The 18,317-nt window shown below is 39.6% G+C and overlaps 1 protein-coding gene across 5 annotated transcripts in view; it reads left to right on the top strand.

Moving 5' to 3' along the window:
• grm8a (glutamate receptor, metabotropic 8a) overlaps nt 1-18,317 on the top strand; it is a 388,925-nt gene that overhangs the window by 243,451 nt on the left and 127,157 nt on the right. For all 5 annotated transcript variants that reach the window (XM_020599497.1, XM_020599496.1, XM_020599499.1 and 2 more), the window contains one exon: nt 1,545-1,682. In XM_020599497.1, coding sequence (XP_020455153.1) covers nt 1,545-1,682 — 138 coding nt within the window. The remainder of the gene's footprint in view (nt 1-1,544; nt 1,683-18,317) is intronic.

Here is an 18,317-nt window from a genome sequence, read left to right as displayed (position 1 = left end):
AGAATCACCAACTCTACCTTTAAGACTGTTGTCAGTTCCCTTTATTTGTGCTGAAATATTTTTTCATTTAAAGGAATAGTCTCATACTTTGGGAAAGTACTCACTTGCTTTCTTGCCGAGAGTTAGATGAAAAGATGCATCCCGTACCACTGTCATACCTTTCCATTAAATGTGAAGCTAGGACATGGTTTGCTTAGCTTAGTTTAGTACAAAAACTGGAAAAGAGGAAACAGCTAGCCTTGCTATCTTAAAAAATAAAAAACAAAACTAATCTAATGTTTATTGTAAAAATGTCAGACTATTCCTTTCATCAAATAACCATAGGAACTTTATAGGATTCAGTATTCCTGAATAATTGCTCAATTTTCTTAATAAATGCAACAGATATGAACTTTTCTCATAGTAACACAAGTGCTTATTTTTGGGAGCATCACATCTGTGGTCACAATGAGTAGCGGTTAATCCCAAATGACATGCTACTTGTTAAGCTACATGGGCAGTAAACCCTCTGTTCCCACCAGTCTGACTATGAATTGAGCTGCACAGGTGCAGACGGGACCAATTTCCCTGTCAGCAGAGGAAATTTATCAAGGCAGCTCTTGTCAGCTTTTACAGCGAAGTCAAGCATGGCACCGGCTGTCCAAGTCAGTCTGATCGTCCAAGGTGATTTCCCCACCCTCCATGGGTTGTTTCACATGCACTCTGTTTCCCTGAACTATAGTCCCAGTGGTGCTGGAAACTACACCTTCTTTTTATTAGTCAAGTGTAAATCCTTTACAGCTTCTTGGTGCATACCTGAGATCCACATGGAAAATAAAATCTTTCCCTGGTTTTAAATAGCAGACACACCGCTGATGATGTTAAAGAGCTGGATAAAGCAGTGTGTTGATAGAAAAAGTCTTCTAAAAATCCAGTTTTGTCAAAGACAACAAAGCAAAAAACTATCTTCCCAATTAATGCTGAGAGGAACAAAGCAGTACAAGTGGAGGTGTGTTTTTGTCTTGCTCATTTCTTTGTTCTATTGCACATCTCTTCATCTTAGCCTGCCAGCCTCTGACAGGTATTTCCATTCTTATGTGTGGAAAAATGTGTTATTCCCAGTTTCTCTCCTTCTCTCCTATTTATTAAATTGGACAAGTAGCCGGAGTATTGTGAAAGTTTGGTTTAAAAGTTTGCTCTGTCTGCTCTTGGCTTCAGTATTTGATAGGAGCTCCAGTACTGGATGGCTCCACAGATGTTCAGTCATATTTTAGATCCATAGACTGTTCATAAAACATGTTTTTGTATCCCACCGTAGTGTACACCTGATTTTTAAGACCAGGCAGGCTCACTGGAAAGGAAGCCCTTAACCTCTGCAGCATTAGTGTGCTTCTCCTATTACAGCATTTAGCCAGATCTGTGAAGTTTAGTAAACGATTCTGATGATGCCAGTTAAAAACTCTTTATGGACTAATAGGTGTATTAAATGATGCTTCAAAAAGGAAAAGTAGTAATCCATCTTCAATCTATGTTTTTAACTTTTATTCTCTCTGTCTTTTTGACAGCATTTGACCGGTATTTTCGTGGCCGATCTCTGTCCAACAACAGAAGAAATGTTTGGTTTGCTGAATTCTGGGAGGAAAACTTCAACTGTAAGCTGGGGATGCATGGCAAACGACCTGGTAGTCTGAAGAAATGCACAGGTAAGGCTATACTTTGGCTTCTTGCATTTTAAAAGTAGCTATCCACCACAGCTTCCACCATTTGGAACAAAGAAGGAAACTTACAAACATCACACAGTCTGAAATTAGGTGGATGTTTTTCAGATTGCTCAATAGTACAAACACAAAAAGAGATTAAAATGCTTCTAGCTATAGCTTATGTACACATGTAACAAAGTCTGTAACACATCATTTTTCCAGTTTGAAACGGCTGTTTTTACTCCACAGATGCCAAACAAGGACTAGATAAACAAAATCCCAAAACTACCTGTTTTTTTAATCTCTTCTTTGCATTTATCAAAAGCTTTCACAAACCTTTTTACAAGATTAAAAATGCTAGAGTAACCAGTTCACCCATAAAGAGACACATCTTTTTGGACTTTTCCAGTTAGCCCAACGCACAATGCCCTGTGCAGATTTACCACATTACTGTGGATCGTCTAAGGCTTCACTGGAGCATCAAAACATGGGGGTTTAATTTGTGTATGTGTGTGTGTGTTAAATATGGATATTTATGGTAGGCTACACTGCTGGCTCTAATAACTACCCTTAAAGCACCAATCACATTAGCTGTTAAGTTCCAAGGAGCAGTACAACTCAACAAGAACAATTGTTTGTGTACTTAAGGCTTAAAAAGAAATTAAATAATTGTTGCACTCTGTGCTTTTAAGTAGTTTCCTGCTTATGTTCAGTATGTGTAGAGTATATGTGTGTATTTGTGCTGTAATTGGGACCTCTTGCTGTCATTGGTTTGTACCTGTGTATTGTACATGACCTGTGTGGTTTGGCCAGCATTTTTCAGTCATGTCAAAATGCCTGAAGCTTGTTATTTTACACAAGGCCAAGCATATCATCAGTAATGATGTGCACTTTCATAGCACCTACAGCTGCTACCGGATACATAAAAAATGCCACATTTACAGCAGTTTGTGGTGCTGTTGGACATTAGGTGTATATATGCCTGTGATTACAAACATCAAACCTTTTCAATTTACAATAGGTTCTTCACGACCTCATGCTGCTGTGATTGAATTTGTATGTTTATGTGTGTGTGTCACATGCACATAAACATAGTATTCTCCAGCTGGTGCCTCCCATTAATGTAGATTATTAAGTTTGTAAGGGCTGTGACTCCTATTGACCATCTATTACTAGCTGTGGCATCTGTGTATGTGGGCGTGTACATGTTGAGCGCCCTGTAGTTGTGTGACAGAGTCCATTAATTCCAAGTGCTGGGGTTCATGACCTTAAAATCCTCAACACAAAAGCCAATCAGCAGCCTGCTCAAGGCCACTGTGTTGACACAGGTGATGGGAGGATGTGAAAATGGGTGTGATTATTGCATATGATTAGGCTGAGAGGGGGATACAAATAGAAAGTGAAATAGTGTCAGCAAGTGCACATAAGAAAAAAGTAACAGGAGGCAGAAGTGAAAAAATGTTTAGATGCACAAATTAGAAACAGAGACATAGAAATAATACAAAAATACATGAATAAGGGGAAAACAACAAATGAGAGGGGTCAAACTAATCAGACACTGTATGACTGAGATCAGGAGAAAGAAATGAGTGTAAAGAGTTCTCTTTGAACCCAATGCCTATGACCTAAGGCCTGTCTTCGTCTGCTTCCTCTTCTTCGTCATCTTATTCTTCTCCTTTTTCTCCTTATTATTATTAATCTTCATCATCTTATTCTTCATCTCCTTAGTTGTAGGGTAGAAAATATTCACTTATTGCCAGAATGGACTGGGAAAAATTATAATAAAGGCACTCTGACTTCTGAGTAAAGTAACAAACCTCTTTCAGGCATGGTTGATATTCTTGTAAGCACATCAGCCAGGACAACTCAAACGGGTATAAAACTCAGTTCTGTTGAAAGCATGCAGCCAGGTAAAACTGACGCCCGAGGGGAAGCTGAGAGAAGAAAACACCAGATCACAGATAAGCCTGCATACAGTAGACACTTACATGCTCACAAACACTTTCACACCCTGCAGTAGCTGCAGATAAAATCATGAATGATTGCACAAGCGCTGTGTTAATTAATGTGGTACTTTGACACCTGATCATCAAATCTCACTGTCTTTGTTTCTTTTTTAAAGATACAAATGAATATTAGTCCTGTCTTTCTTTCTTTGTCAAGCATATCCACACACCCTTTTTATACTGTAGATGTACTAACCTGAACTATGACTCAGAATTCTCAGTGATGTGAAATTTCAATTTAGTAATATTCAGGAAAAAAAAAGTCATCTTCACTGAGATACACATTCTCAGTCAGGTCAGTCAGTTGTTATAAGTGAAATAAAATTTTGCAGAATTGTCATTTGAATAAATCTGTAATGGTACAGTCCAGCCAAACACTGCAGCATCACCAGACACCTCAGAGAATCAAAATACAATTGACAGATGACTTGCATGGTTGCTGGAAATTGGCTTCCTAAGTGAAACAGATCAGAGCATGACCTCCACATGGTTTGAATAAAATGGCAGTAAAATGACAGTCACAGTCAAAATTTTGCTCACCCACTGTTTGCTCTCTGCTTATAATCCCATCATGCTCTTCAGGATGGATTCACTGGTCCTTGTAGAAAATGAATGGAGGACTGCAGCTCCACCTAACAGGCCAAACTGTGACTTTCTCAAGCCATCATATCCTTGTTTTTTGTCCCTGCTCTGGGCTGGACACATAAGCACACTTGAACAGCCATGACAGGTACAAATGCACACTTTCTGTCCACATACTTTTCCTCCTGGACGTATCAGTGGTTCCCTTCCAAAAGTGAATAACACTGGTTGTGACAGGAGCTATAAGCCTTAGGTACACACACAGGAATTAAAGTGCATTGTGAACTGGAAACAAGTTGTTATACTGTTGGCTTTTCCCCCCTTTGTCCTTTCTTTTGTGTGGGCTGTGAATTGTGTCACTCACTAGGGAATAATACATTACCAATGGTGGTGGTGGTCTTTCTTTACTTTGACTGTCAACTTTGTCAACTTGTTCTCTGGCTGGCTTTTTCTCACTATTTTTCTGTCAGCTCTTCAGTCCAATTCACATTTAAAGAGCTTTATTGACTTATATGCACTGATTTTCTGGATTTAAAAATGCTGGATAGATATTGACATAGATCATGGAGCATTTACAACAGAAGATTCAAAGGTGCAGTATGTAAGATTTAGTGACATCTAGCAGTGAGGTTGCAGATTGCAATGTTCAGCAACTCTTTCATACTATTGCTGTGTCCCAGTTCAGGGGACGCATCTCTCAAAAGGTGGCATTTGAAGACTGACTGCATCATAGCGTCAGGACAAGGTCATCCCATTTCAAAAGCTCCTTCAAAAGCAGCCGAGAAATGCATTCTTCTTTTGCTGGCCAACGAAGGCTCCCGCTGGTGAATCCTTCATGGCTCAGTCTATCCCAAGATTCTTTGCGTGCTGACAGAAAGCAGAGCAGGTGTCAAGGTTGCTTGACAACAGGAACGGTGCAGTGCATGGTCCGGCGTTTGTGGTCTATGACGACTACATCAGCCATGCGTTCATAGACTGCGTTCTTTGAAATATGCGGCACCTGAATTGAGACACAGCTATTGTTTTCAACGACCCTCACAGCTTTTTCACAGTGATTACCATAAATGTACGACAAATTGTATACTCAGTAAACAAGTACAGCTGACTTGACCAAGCAAAAGAAAATGGCAGCTCACTTAAGTGTAATTTTCAAGAAGGCTGAAAACACGCATATTAAGATGTGTAATACTACCATTTTATTTTTTAGGCCTATTAGTAAACTCTCAGCTAGGTTTTAAATGTGCATCTCGGCCACTACAAGCACCTTTACCGTATTTGCATGCAAAGAAGCTCAACAAAAGTCAAATGGCACCTGGCTTGAGCAGGACCGTTTTTCAATACCAAGCACGCCAAGTTTGAACTCCTATACTTGGCAGTACAGACTTGGTAAGTTCAAGTTTTAAGTACAATTTCCTGAGAATGGGAGGACACACTACCCTCAGTGTACAATTGGAACACCAGCATTCTTTCTGACAAACTACCATGCTCTTAACGAGATGTAGTTGGTTTGTTCACAAGTACTGGCACCTCTGAAAATATAGGAATAAATTTCCAGATCAGCTGTTACGATTGGTTCCCCTCACCAGGAGGGTGAGGGAGAACTGGGGTTGGACTCACGATTGCTGACCCAGGTGCTAGTACAAAAAGGGGGTTTATTGTAAAAATCAACAACAACAAAACAACATAACAGGGTCCGTAATACTTACAGTAAGGGAAGGACAACTAAGGAGACCAGGACGAACAGGTACACACACAAACTAACGGCAGGAAACAGGAGTAGAGGACCAGGAAGGACAGGCAAACAAAACGGATATCCACAGCACAGGGACTGTCAGCGTGGACATCTCACACAAAAAACAGAAAACACTCAACCAACATTCAAAATGAGATCCACAGCACAGGTACTGTCAGCCGGGAAATCAAAATGACATAATTCAGGTACATACAGTAAGGTAAGTTAGGTAATGCTCCAGCAAAGACAGAGCATCTGCCGGAGGTTTAAATAAGGAGAAAAAGTAATCATCGGGATGCACCCCAGCTGTGTGCATCGACAAACCAGTTGCTAATTACTGGAATGCAACACAGCTGAGGTGCAGAGCCCACATGATAAAGAGAGTAGAGGAGAGAAAAACGAAGGAGAGGCAGCGGCCCTAACATCAGCATTGTTTAATAAACTGAACACATATTCGTGATCTAAACAATTACTTTCTCACCTGAAAAAATATCAAAGTTTTATAAAGTGGCATAATAACAGTCCTAGGATGAAAATTTTAACACCCCAGGTTTTTGCAATTGATGGCTCATTTGACAGCAATTAACATTATCCTGTTTCCTTGTGTCTTTGCTTCTTTGACAACTGGGATTAACTCTCTTCCTTTTTCTTTTGTTAAAGTATAGCTATGGTCCTCCATTTATTCAAATTATAGTTCTTAAGCTCCTGACAGTGCTTTCTTTTGATTCTAATGTTACTTCTTTTCGTCTTTTAGCCATCTCTAAATCCAAGCTGCTACTTCCATGTGAAAACACTAAATTTGTGCCATTGTGTGGTTTGTCCACTGAGGGCTATTGTAAAAAAAAAAAAAAAACATGGTGGCTCAACATGGCGGCCTCCATGATTGGGGACCTGTAAATAAAAAATGGCCATTCAAGGCTAAAGAAAATGGAACAATTCCTTTTTTCTGGTGATTACACATAAATAAAAGCACAGTTATGCATACTATAGCCAATTTCTGCTAATAAGTGCATCCATATCTTACACACAGGACCCTTTAACAATTAAGAAACAAAAGTCAAATATTATTAACTTACTGGAAAACTAATATTTAATTATCATAATAAATATTTTTTCTTGCGGAGTGCAAATAAAATTTGCAACAAAAGTAAGGAAAGAACACACAACACCGTTTTGTCGGACCTATATAACTAAATCATCTATTGAAAGCATTAATTTGATTTCTGTACATTGACTTGGGAGAATAGATGTTCAACAATGGCGGCCAATACATTTATATACTGTAAATCTTGAAGAGAGTTGGTAATAATCAGCAACCTTGTCCTACACCAGATTCTTTAAAAATTGCAATTTTTCTATTTTTGCTGATATTGATGCCACATACTTGTTTTTGTATGTTTTTAAGTAATTAATTTTGGGTCAAACTTTTTCAAATAAAGCTAAAGAAAATCTTGTAACTACAGCAAAATACCATTGTAACTGAGGCCTCTGAAGTCTGGGTCAGGTTTAATAAGCTATGAAGTAAATCTTTGGTGTCTCTCTCTTTCAACTTCTCCTTTCTGTTTTCTCCTTCACTTTGTCACAGTTCTTGTACTGTAGTTACTTATTCTCCCTCACATTTTAGTTAAAGCTGAGATTATTCACATGGTTACAGACAATACACTGCTGTATCATTTGTCATTTTTTACTGTGGCAAATAAAAATAAGCTAGATATTTAAACAAAACAGACTTTTTTCATCAGTGCCTATGATACTAGCTTATTTAGAAGAGCTGTTTGTAGAGCAATAATGTAGACTTTCTCTGCAGCTATATGGTTTGCATTTCCATTGCTTTATGGAAGAATTCAACTTTTTGTACTGTGTAATGGGATAGGCAGCAAATAGCAAACCAAGCAATACAAAGTCAATTCAATCTGAATGCTAAGAACAATTAACAGAGGGAAAAAATTACATTAAAACTGAGATTGCGGTTTATGCAGTCACCTTGACCTGCAACTCCTAAGAGCACCTGTTTCTGTAGAATGTGAATTTCAAAAAATATTTTTACTCTCCAGCCAAGGGTGCACTCTAGTTTCTTCTTTTCTTAAAATGGAGATGTTAACAAACAATTCACCATTGATATGATCTTCTATATATTACATTACATGGACTACAGACTTTATAGTATGTTACAACATGTATTGAGTGTTTATGATTCTCTACCTCAGTGTGGCCTCAGGTCAAAGCAAAAATGGCTTTGCCTTAGCATATGACTAAACTGGAGGTCAAGCTTATAAGAAAGGTACAGCCCATACTTTGCCATTAGTCAAGAAGTGCATAACTCTCATCCAGGTGAAAATGAGATTGTAAAGGGTGTTTGTAGAGAGTGCACCCTCTGTGAGAGAAAATCCTCTCTCATTTTAGCTCTCTGGTCTACTTTTCCTGATAAGCAAAATTACCATAAGAACATAGTTCCTTTAGCAGCAGACTAATGAAGGTTGTGCTGTAACTTCCTTCCTATTTAATGGACAAACACAGGAGATTATCAAATGCTTACACACATAAATAACATAAATAATTAATACTTTACATCGTGTTATTAATGGGGAAATAAGCTTCTAAAGGATACTAGGCAATAGTTTGATGCACTTGCTCTCCGAACAGAAGGATGCTTTTCTTCCTCAGTGAAAAAACATCTGCTTTTGAAGATGCTACACAGCAGTAGTTGTGTATGCATGAATCTGTCTGTATGAGGTGCACGCTACCATCCCGGGAATTAATTAGTTCCTGACTGAGCCCAACGTGCACACATTTACCCTCATGCACAAACATGTTCACTCACTGCAAATAGACCATATTCTAACGAGGTCGATAGGGAAGGAGAGTTATTAGGCTCACAGGCTGGAGAAACTGTTTCCTCCCCTGTGAACAGGCCTCAGAGATGAATACAGTGAAAGATGGATACAGAGATGGAGAGCCTGATGGACAATTAGAGACAGACAGACAGACATATTTGCAGACTGTGAGTCTGACTGCGACAGTTTTTTAACAGCTCTTTAGTAGCATTAGTTTGCAGTAGGTGAGATGAAGTGTCATTTAATTGCAGAAAAATGATCCCTTTCATCATTTTGTAGAGGACATGGTTATCTAACTACTTCCACAGATGACTGTGTGTATGTACAGAAGTGTGTGTGTGTGTGTGTGTTTGAGCATTGATGAGATACAATCATACAGTTCAGGGCAAGTGTGTGGTGTGTGTCTGCACTCTTACACAGAGAAACGTTTATCTGTTTAGATGTGAGACTGCCATCATAGGTTACTCATGTGGCTGAATGCATCAGTGGTGTGCTGCCCATCTGTCACTGTTAAGTCACTAACACACGCACACTGAGCAATCAATATTGAGTGCGTCCAGGGGACCCACTGTTGCCCTGCCACACACTACTTTCTCACTGATACACAACCAAACTCACAGCCACAAATTAATACAGAGTGAGGCTCCTGCAGCACACACATTAAATAAAAATGCACAATGTACATGGATTTGAAGGTGGACATACTCAGAATAATGCATGCTAAGTTGTTGAGGTTTATTTACCAAAACAATATAAGGTAAACCAATAAACTGTGAATTCACAGTAGTATTGACTGATCAAAGTGGAATAAGCTGTAAACTGTTACGGTTTCGCGTTGCTTGGCCTCATGGCTTTGTGTTTCTGTTGACCTTGTCTCTCCTCCCTGCTCTGTCACCGTAATCAGTCATCATTTTGCTCACCTGCTGCTCTTTATCTCCCAGTCCAGTTCCCCACTGTTCTGCCACCATAGTCAGTCACCATGCCATTCACCTGTTGCTCGTTATCTTCCGGGTTCTGTCACGTACATATACACCTTGTTTTCCGCTGATTCGCTGCTGGTTCATTACTCTATGCATCGTATGTATGTGTCCCGAGATTACCGCGCTTTGACTCCGTGTTCTGGTCCTGCTCTACCCGTTTCTGTTAGTTTGTGCATACTCAGCAGCCCCACTGACTCTGTGCCTGGTCAGTTGGCAACCTTTGTATTTTTTGTTTTGTCATAGGTAAGTCCTTAGCTCCACGCCTTTGTGTTTCGTTTAACTGCTAGCACTCCTGTCCACTGTTCATCCGTCTACCTGCTATTCAGTGTTAACTTGACTGCTACCGCTATTCCATGTTCACTCTACTGCTACATGTACTCTGCCTCCTTCCTGCTGCCGGCACTCCTACCTGTCCTTCCTGTGTCCCTCTTGCTGCCGGCGTTCCTGCTCGTCTTCTGGTTCCTGTGTCCCTCCTGCTGCCTGGCTCTCCTGCTCATCCCTCCTGGTTCCTGTGTCCCTCCTGCTGCCGGCTTTCCTGCTCGTCCCTCCCGGTTCTTGTCTCCCTCCTGCTGCCGGCTCTCCTGCTCGTCCCTCCCGGTTCTTGTCTCCCTCCTGCTGCCGGCTCTCCTGCTCGTCCCTCCCGGTTCTTGTCTCCCTCCTGCTGCCGGCTCTCCTGCTCGTCCCTCCCGGGTTTTGTCTTGTCCCTCCTGCTCCCGGCTCTCCTGCTCATCCCTCCCGGTTCCTGTGTCCCTCCTGCTGCCGGCTCTCCTGCTCATCCCTCCCGGTTCCTGTGTCCCTCCTGCTGCCGGCTCTCCTGCTCATCCCTCCCGGTTCCTCGTCTTGCCTGTCTTTGGTTGCCCCCTGCACTCCCTGCCTGCCTGGAGTCTGCTCGTCTTCCTGCCATCCAGCATAATCTGTTTATTCAATAAACTGTTTTCTTTAGTTCCCCCTCCTCTAGTCTGTGTCTGCTATTGGGGTCCGCACCATATACCACACGGACCATAACAGTAAAGAGATAAAGTTGTAATAGTGGATGTGTAATTAAACTATTACCTATTTACACATTGAATGAACGTTATCATCATTTGGCCAGCCAACAAATGTAAATCCTATATTCATTCTCTTTTTAGCTTTGTTTTAGTCTCCACCAACCGCTCAGGACAATATCTTGCTCTAGCGGTTTGATGCTCCAGTATGTTTAGTTACCCACATACAAAATCAGTCATGTATTGCTGGGCAAGTAGCAAATAGTGTAGACTTTTTGTTGTTGTTGAAAAATACAGCTTGTTGGTACTGAACTTTAAACCAAATCAATGAGCTGAATGATTCGAAAATGCTCTGTACTGTAGATCTACTGGTACAGGTTAACAGAGTGATAATTCTCTGTGGGTTTGCCCCTACAGGTGGCCCCTCTCACATTATGCATGATCATTTGACCTATTACTAATCTAAAATATTGATTAGGTTGACTTCAAATGAAATTATTTTATTAATGAAATCACTTAATTAGAATGGAGGACAATCTGTTTATATAAAAATGAGGCTGCATTTGTACATAAGCATCAGTATTTTAATGGTAGGGCAGTTGATGCTTTAGAGTTTTATAAAACTAGTTTTATAGTTTTGGCCATTATTCTTTTGATTTGCTTAAAGTTTTTCTCTGTGTGCACATCTTTCATGGCTGTTTTAACTAACTTTTCTCTACCAAATGAGCTGTTGAAATATAATGGCTAAACATGGGGCTTGTTTATTACTGGATTGTTTGCTTGTGCTTCTTGGCCTGATTCTATTTAAGCAATGTTGATACAGCCCCACTTCTCAGCAATTAAATTAGGAAATAAAATGTTATCCCAGCTCACAAGAATGATGGTAAAGGTATGAAAGTAAGACCCAGGTTTTGAACATTGATTTTCTTTTTCCAGTTTATTTCTTATTCCAGAGTAGTTTTAACAGCACTGAAGGGTGATTGAAATAAAGATGGTTTCCTCCCCTTTTTTAAAAACTCCAGTAAAACTGAAAGTCTTATGAGCCACCTCAGTTTCTATCACCATGGTTACTGTCATTGTTCTTGTTCCTGATTGTGGAAGGCTTAAAAATATATGAGAATCCAATGTAAAAGCATGTAGCATAATAGCAGGCATATGTGCATTTCTGTCACTGCAAATAGACATATTTCTCTATGCAGTGTTGGTTTATTGCAGGTTAGAAAGAACAAATACTGCTTTATTAATGTTATTTTACAGTTTGTCTTTCTTCAACTGCTGTGTACATCTACAGTCCCTAATAAAAATATTCACCCCCTTGGGTGTTTTACCCTTTTATTGATTTTATAAATCAATCATGGTCAATATAATTTGGCTTTTTTGACAAAAATTACAAAAAAACTGTCTAAGTGAAAACAGGTTTCTACAAAGTAATGTCAATTAAACAAAAATATGTAATGGAAAATAAGTTATTGCATAAATCTTCACCCCTTTCAAGTCAGTATTTAGCAGATGCACCTTTGGCTGCAATCACAGCACCGAATCTGTGTGGATAGGTCAGGCTTGCACATCTGGACACTGCAATTTCACTCCATTCTCCTTTACAAAACTGCTCAAGCTCTGCCACGTTGCTTGGGAATCGGGCGTGAACAGCCCTTTTCAAGTCCAGCCACAAATTCTCTATTGGATTGAGGTCTGGGCTTTGAGTCAGCCACTCCAGAACACTCAACTTGTTGTCTTTAAAGCATTTCTTTGTCGCTGTGTGCTTCAGGTCATTGTCTTCCTGGAAAATGAATCTTCTCCCAGGCCATAGTTCTCTTGCAGACTGAATAAGATTGTCTAGGATTTTCCTATATTTTGCTACATTCATTTTACCCTCTACCTTTACAAGCCTTCCAGGGCAGACTGCTGAGAAGCATCCCCACAGCATGATGCTGCCACCACCGTGCATTTGCTTCACAGTGGGGATGGTGTGTTTGTGGTAATGTGCAGTGTTTGGTGTCCGTCAAACATATTGTCTTGTCTGATGGCCAAAAAGCACCATTTTGGTCTCAGACCAAAGAATTTTCTTCCACTTGACCATGGAGTCTCCCACATGCCTTTTGGCGAACTCTAGTCCAGATTTAATATGAGTTTTCTTCAACAGTGGCTTTCTCTTTACTGCGTTCCCATAAAGCTTTGACTGGTGAAGAACCTGGGCAACAGTTGTTGTATGCAGAGTCTCTCCCATCTCAGCTGCTGAAGCTTTTAATTCCTTCAGAGTAGTCATAGGTGTCTTAGTGGCCTCTCTCACTAGTCTCCTTCTTGCATGGTGACTCAGTTTGTGAGGGTGGCCTGATCTAGGCATATTTAGACATTTGCCATATTTCTTCCATTACTTGATGATGGATTTAACTGAACTCCGATGATCAGTGCCTTGGAAGTTTTTTGTCCACATCCCCTGACTTATACTTTTCAATAGCCTTTTCTCTGAGTTGCTTGGAGTGTTCTTTTGTCTTCGTGGTGTAATGGTTGCCAGGAATATTGATTAACCAGCGACTGGACCTTCCAGACACAGGTGTCATTCGACTACAATCACTTGAGACACGTTCACTGCACTCTGGTGATCCCCATTTCACTAATTGTGAGACTACTAGCACCAGTTGGCTGGACCTCTGTTGAATTAGGTCAGTCATTTCAAAGGGGTAAATATTTATGCAGTCACTTATTTCCCATTACATATTTTTGTTTAATTGATATTACTTTGTAAAAACCTGTTTTCACTTTGACATTAAATAGGGTTTTTTTTGGTAATTTTTTGTCAAAAAAAGCCAAATTATATTGACCATGAATGATTTATAAAATCAATAAAAGCCTAAAATATCATGAATACTTTTTATAAGCACTGTACCTTCTCCCCTCTCTTTCTGTTTTCTCTCTTATTCTGTTTGTTTCTCTTATTTCTCTTAACCATTATTCCATGAACTTACCTTCTTTATCATCTGTAATCCTCCTTTTGTTTAGTTTGGTTTTCTCATTGCTCTGTCTTCTTTCTCCCTCTCTTCTCAATACCGTTGTCATGCTCGTTCTCTGCCTCTCTTTTTGTTCTGACTCTCAATTCTTTGTGTGTGTATGTTAGATTCTGTATATGAGGGAGGTCTGCTGACAAAAAACACACATTTCTTCAGTGACTCAAATGAGAATTCTTGTTTACTTGTTGAAGTGAAAGCTGTGCCAGAGAGAGATTAAGAGAAGGACAGACTGAAACTAAAGAAATGCATTTCCTGTTGAAAATGCATGTGGATGATGATATTCTGAAGGATCGCCCTGAAAATGCCTGAAATCGATTGTTGTAACAGCTGAAGGATCAGAAGAAATGGATGAAGTTCTTATGTATGTAAAGTATGCTTAACTTAATAAGATGTGAAAATTTTGCCCATTCTTTTGAATAGGACAAAATAGCTGAAAGTATGCTGAAGTAGAATTTTCCCATTCATGTGAATGGGCAAAATTTTGAGAATAAAGGTAAATATTTTAAAAAGTATGAAGTTTAGGAAAATTCCAAATAGAAGCATGAATGTCTGTGAATAGCTGAACATTTTGAAGTGGAACAGTGAGGTTACAGGGTCAAGAAGGTGCAGGAGTTTAAGTATTTGGGGTCAACAGTCCAGTGTGATGGGGAGTGTAGGGGAAGAAGAAGAAGACTTTGTAGAAGCCTGTTTTCACTTTTTTTTTTTTATTTCTTTTGTCAAAAAAGCTACAAAGTTATATTAACCATAATTAATTTATAAAATCAATAAAGGGGTAAAACATCCAAGGGGGATGAATACTTTTTATAGGCACTGTATGTCACTGCTTGCCATTTTTAGTGCCTGTCTGTATCACGTGGAAACAGATGATCCGCTGTGGCGACCCTAACAGGAACAGCCGAAAGAAGAAGAAGAATATGTACTGTCAGCGGTAATGTATGCCTCTAATAATGTAGAGATGTAATATATAGCCACATATGTTCGTGGTATCACATCAGTCCTGATAAGTAGTGTTCTGCAGAAAACATTCTGGTTGCAGTCTGACTGGAGGACTAAGAAGAGAAGGGAGACTAGATGAAAAAAGAATATACAACAGCAACAGTAGGCTCTAAAAGAGATCTGTTCAGTCAGTAAATAACCCAGCACTTTATCCATAAATTCCACCAGTAATAATGCAAGTTGATTACTGAGACCTGGGGAAGCTGCGGCATTGCTAGAACCGTTGCTTTGTGTGTAATGATTAGCATCAGGCTTACTCTCTGGTTGGTTGAAGCCTTTTTTTTTGCCTCTAATCCTAACACCTAAATTAAAGGCAAACTTTATTATAAAGATCCATAAACACAGATCCACATCCTGTTCAACATTAACATTACCAAACTTTAAATTGTTTTCCTTTGCAACAAGGGATTAATATCATTGTTTCAGAATCAGAATCAGCTTTATTGACCAGGTGTGACAGACACACAAGGAATTTGACTCTGGTACATCGGCTCTCAATGTGCAAACAGTACACCAGCATAAGGCTGTTTAATATAACAAAATAGAAAGAAAATCACTTTCGGCTTTTCCTGTTTAGGGGTTGCCACAGCGAATCGTCACACTGACGACTCGCATGTTGACATTTGGCATGTGTTTTACACTGGATGCCCTGCTTGGTGCGCCTTAACCACTAGCCTACCAGGGAAGGCTCTATGTAATATTACAAAATAAGCAGTATTAATAGCAACATTGACAACAACAAACAGTGCAAACAATGGAGAATAAGCTGTATAAACAGACAGTAAACAATGCAGACAACAAAGGAATGTTCATTGAAAATAGATAAATAGGGATAAAAACAGTACTTAAAACTAGAGACTTGTACGAGTTTTAGATTTACCTTCAAGTAACTTCTGCTTTAAACTGTTGACTGGCTCCTAATGAATTGCTTTAGATAATCTGGAACATCAGTCTAACATGGTCAGATTTTATTTCTGACTCAGGCTTCCCAGATCTCAGCAATGGTAATGTTAATATAATCAATGGTCGCAACTATGAAAATATGACTCAAGCTGAAGTAAACTGGAATTTTCCCTTTAAGAAACGTATCCAATGAGGTGCTCAGTTATCAAACATGCCTTTAAACCAAGTCTTTTTATCCTGCCTTCCTACTGTACATTTTCTTGTCAAAAACTGAAAACAGATTTACTGCAGCAACATTTTATGAAAGATGATGCTTGACGTATTGACAGATTTTCTGCACAATGACCCGACTGTTAGCTCTGCACAAATATACATACTCCCCAGCTGAATGATATTAAAGTGATATTTGCTATTGATCCTTGGTTCTTTGCACACACACATACACACACACACACACACACACACATACAGACACACACACTTGCATCTAATGCCTGGTATTTGTGCAGCAGTGTATAACCCTTGGCTTCAATGCGCTCCTGTCAATTCATGTATAGTTGAATCTCTGCCTTGATGCTCATTTCCTATTCTGTACTATCGATTATTAATTTTTTCTTGACAAATTAGCCATGAAGCTATAAAGCCTGAAAAGTATGGTTATAACAAGAAGAAATCTCTCTGTGTGCATTCTGTATGTACAAGCTTGTATGAGCAGCTGGGTCACTCTTTCGTTGCTTGCCTTGTTGTGATTTTATATATATATATATATATGTACATCTGCTATGGATTGGCGACCTGTCCAAGGTGTACCCCGCCTTCGCCCGATTGCCGGCCGGGATTGGCTCCGCCCCCCCCCCCCCGCCTGACAATAATTTATAAATGTTTGTAAATTATTGTGGGTGTGGGTGGTAACTTCCTATTGTGTCATCTCCCTTACATCCTTCAGAAGGGTTTGATAAATGAGAGAAAAGCTAATTAAGCAGCCTTTATGTAAATGTATTCATCACCATCTGAACTGAGTTTGCATTATTCTAAGGTTTACAAATTCACTCACTTAATTATCTCTATATTTATCTCATCTGCATTTCAAAATGATAAATACATGCATCTTTATATGTATGTGAGCTCATCTGAGAAGGCAGAAGAACTTGGAAGAAAAGGAGAGAACAAAAACCCTCCATCTTTTAGTCAACAGGAGTGGTGAAGGAGGGAATTGTGTTCCTAATTGATTCTTAATTAAGGAGCTTGTCCAAATCATTAGTCTGTCTGTCATCGGAGGTGCCATCAATCAGTCTGTGTGTAAAACCTGGCTGGCACACTGGCGCATGAAGGCATTCATCAAAGCACTTAGCCAGTCAGCATTCTTGCATTAGCCTCACCTCACTGCCCTAATGTATTAGTTTGTGTTTGTGTTACGCACAGCATTGGCCTCACTCACAATGCAGTGAAGCAGATATTTTAGTGATTTTTCTGGCATTAAACACATTGTAAAATCTCAGTGCAAATGAATCAGGAGATACAAGCTGTAGCTTTGAGCTTAGGGGATGAGCAAGTTTGACCTAACATTAGTATGCTGGGTGACTCAGGTACCTGTAATGGAGCATTTTTGTGATTTTGATCTTTTTTTAGTCAGTGTACTTACTACTGTATATGCATAAGATGGAAAACAAAGCCTGTAACAGCAGAGAAATTTTTATTTTTGTGTGGATGCTGTAAAGCATCCACACTATGTTTTCCTCTTATTTATTCAAACACCTACACACACACACACACACAACCCTACATGTTTTACCTACTTTTTGGGGACCAGTGGGAATATTTTCACATTCTTATTAAGTTCACCATACTTTCAGCTACAAAAGCCATTGAGGTATCAAAATGTGCAGCTTTTTAAGGACATGTGTGCTTGTATTTTTGTTGTTTGTAACATTTATACTTTTTCAGCTATTTAGCATTTTTCAACAAATTTTGCCCCATTCAAATGAATGGGAAAAATTTTCACATCTTAATAACTTCAGCATACCTTCAGCATGCTAAAAACAGCATTTCAACTGTTGGCAAACCATTTCCGGGTTGCAAGCGAGAGCGGACGTTTTTTCTGCTCCTCTTGTCTGTTCTGGAATTTTCATATCCTTTTCATATCTTCTACACCTTCAAGTTTTGGAAGAAGTCTGCATTTGTTGACATGCCTCCAAGAGGGAAAAAAACCAATAAGTCTGATGCCGCTGGGGATGCCGAAGCTGAAGAAAATTATGACGGAGCGACGCAAGACCTGCTTGAGGAGCAAAAAAGGATGTACACGGCCCTGCTCACTCAGCTCAACGAAAACTTCAAAGGATTTGTGCAAATACTTATGGAGACGACCAACAAGAGATTCGACGAAATGACCAGAGAGATACAGGAAATAAAATCGAGTCTGCAGTTTACCCAGCGAGAGGTCGATGCGATTAAAGTTACCATGGGTGAGCAGTCAACCCAAATTAAAGGCACTAGGGATGGCGTTTATGAAACCTGTGAGTACCTAAAAGTCATTTCGGATAAAGTGGAATACTTGGAAGCACAAACCAAGCGAAAAAACTTGATCTTTGCGGGAATTCACGAGTCAGCTGGA

The sequence above is a fragment of the Monopterus albus genome, unplaced genomic scaffold, assembly GCF_001952655.1.
Source record: "Monopterus albus unplaced genomic scaffold, M_albus_1.0 scaffold41.1, whole genome shotgun sequence".
Classification (NCBI taxonomy): Eukaryota; Metazoa; Chordata; class Actinopteri; order Synbranchiformes; family Synbranchidae; genus Monopterus; species Monopterus albus.
The sequence above is the reverse complement of the archived record's forward strand: the minus strand, read 5'-3'. Positions and strand labels throughout refer to the sequence as shown.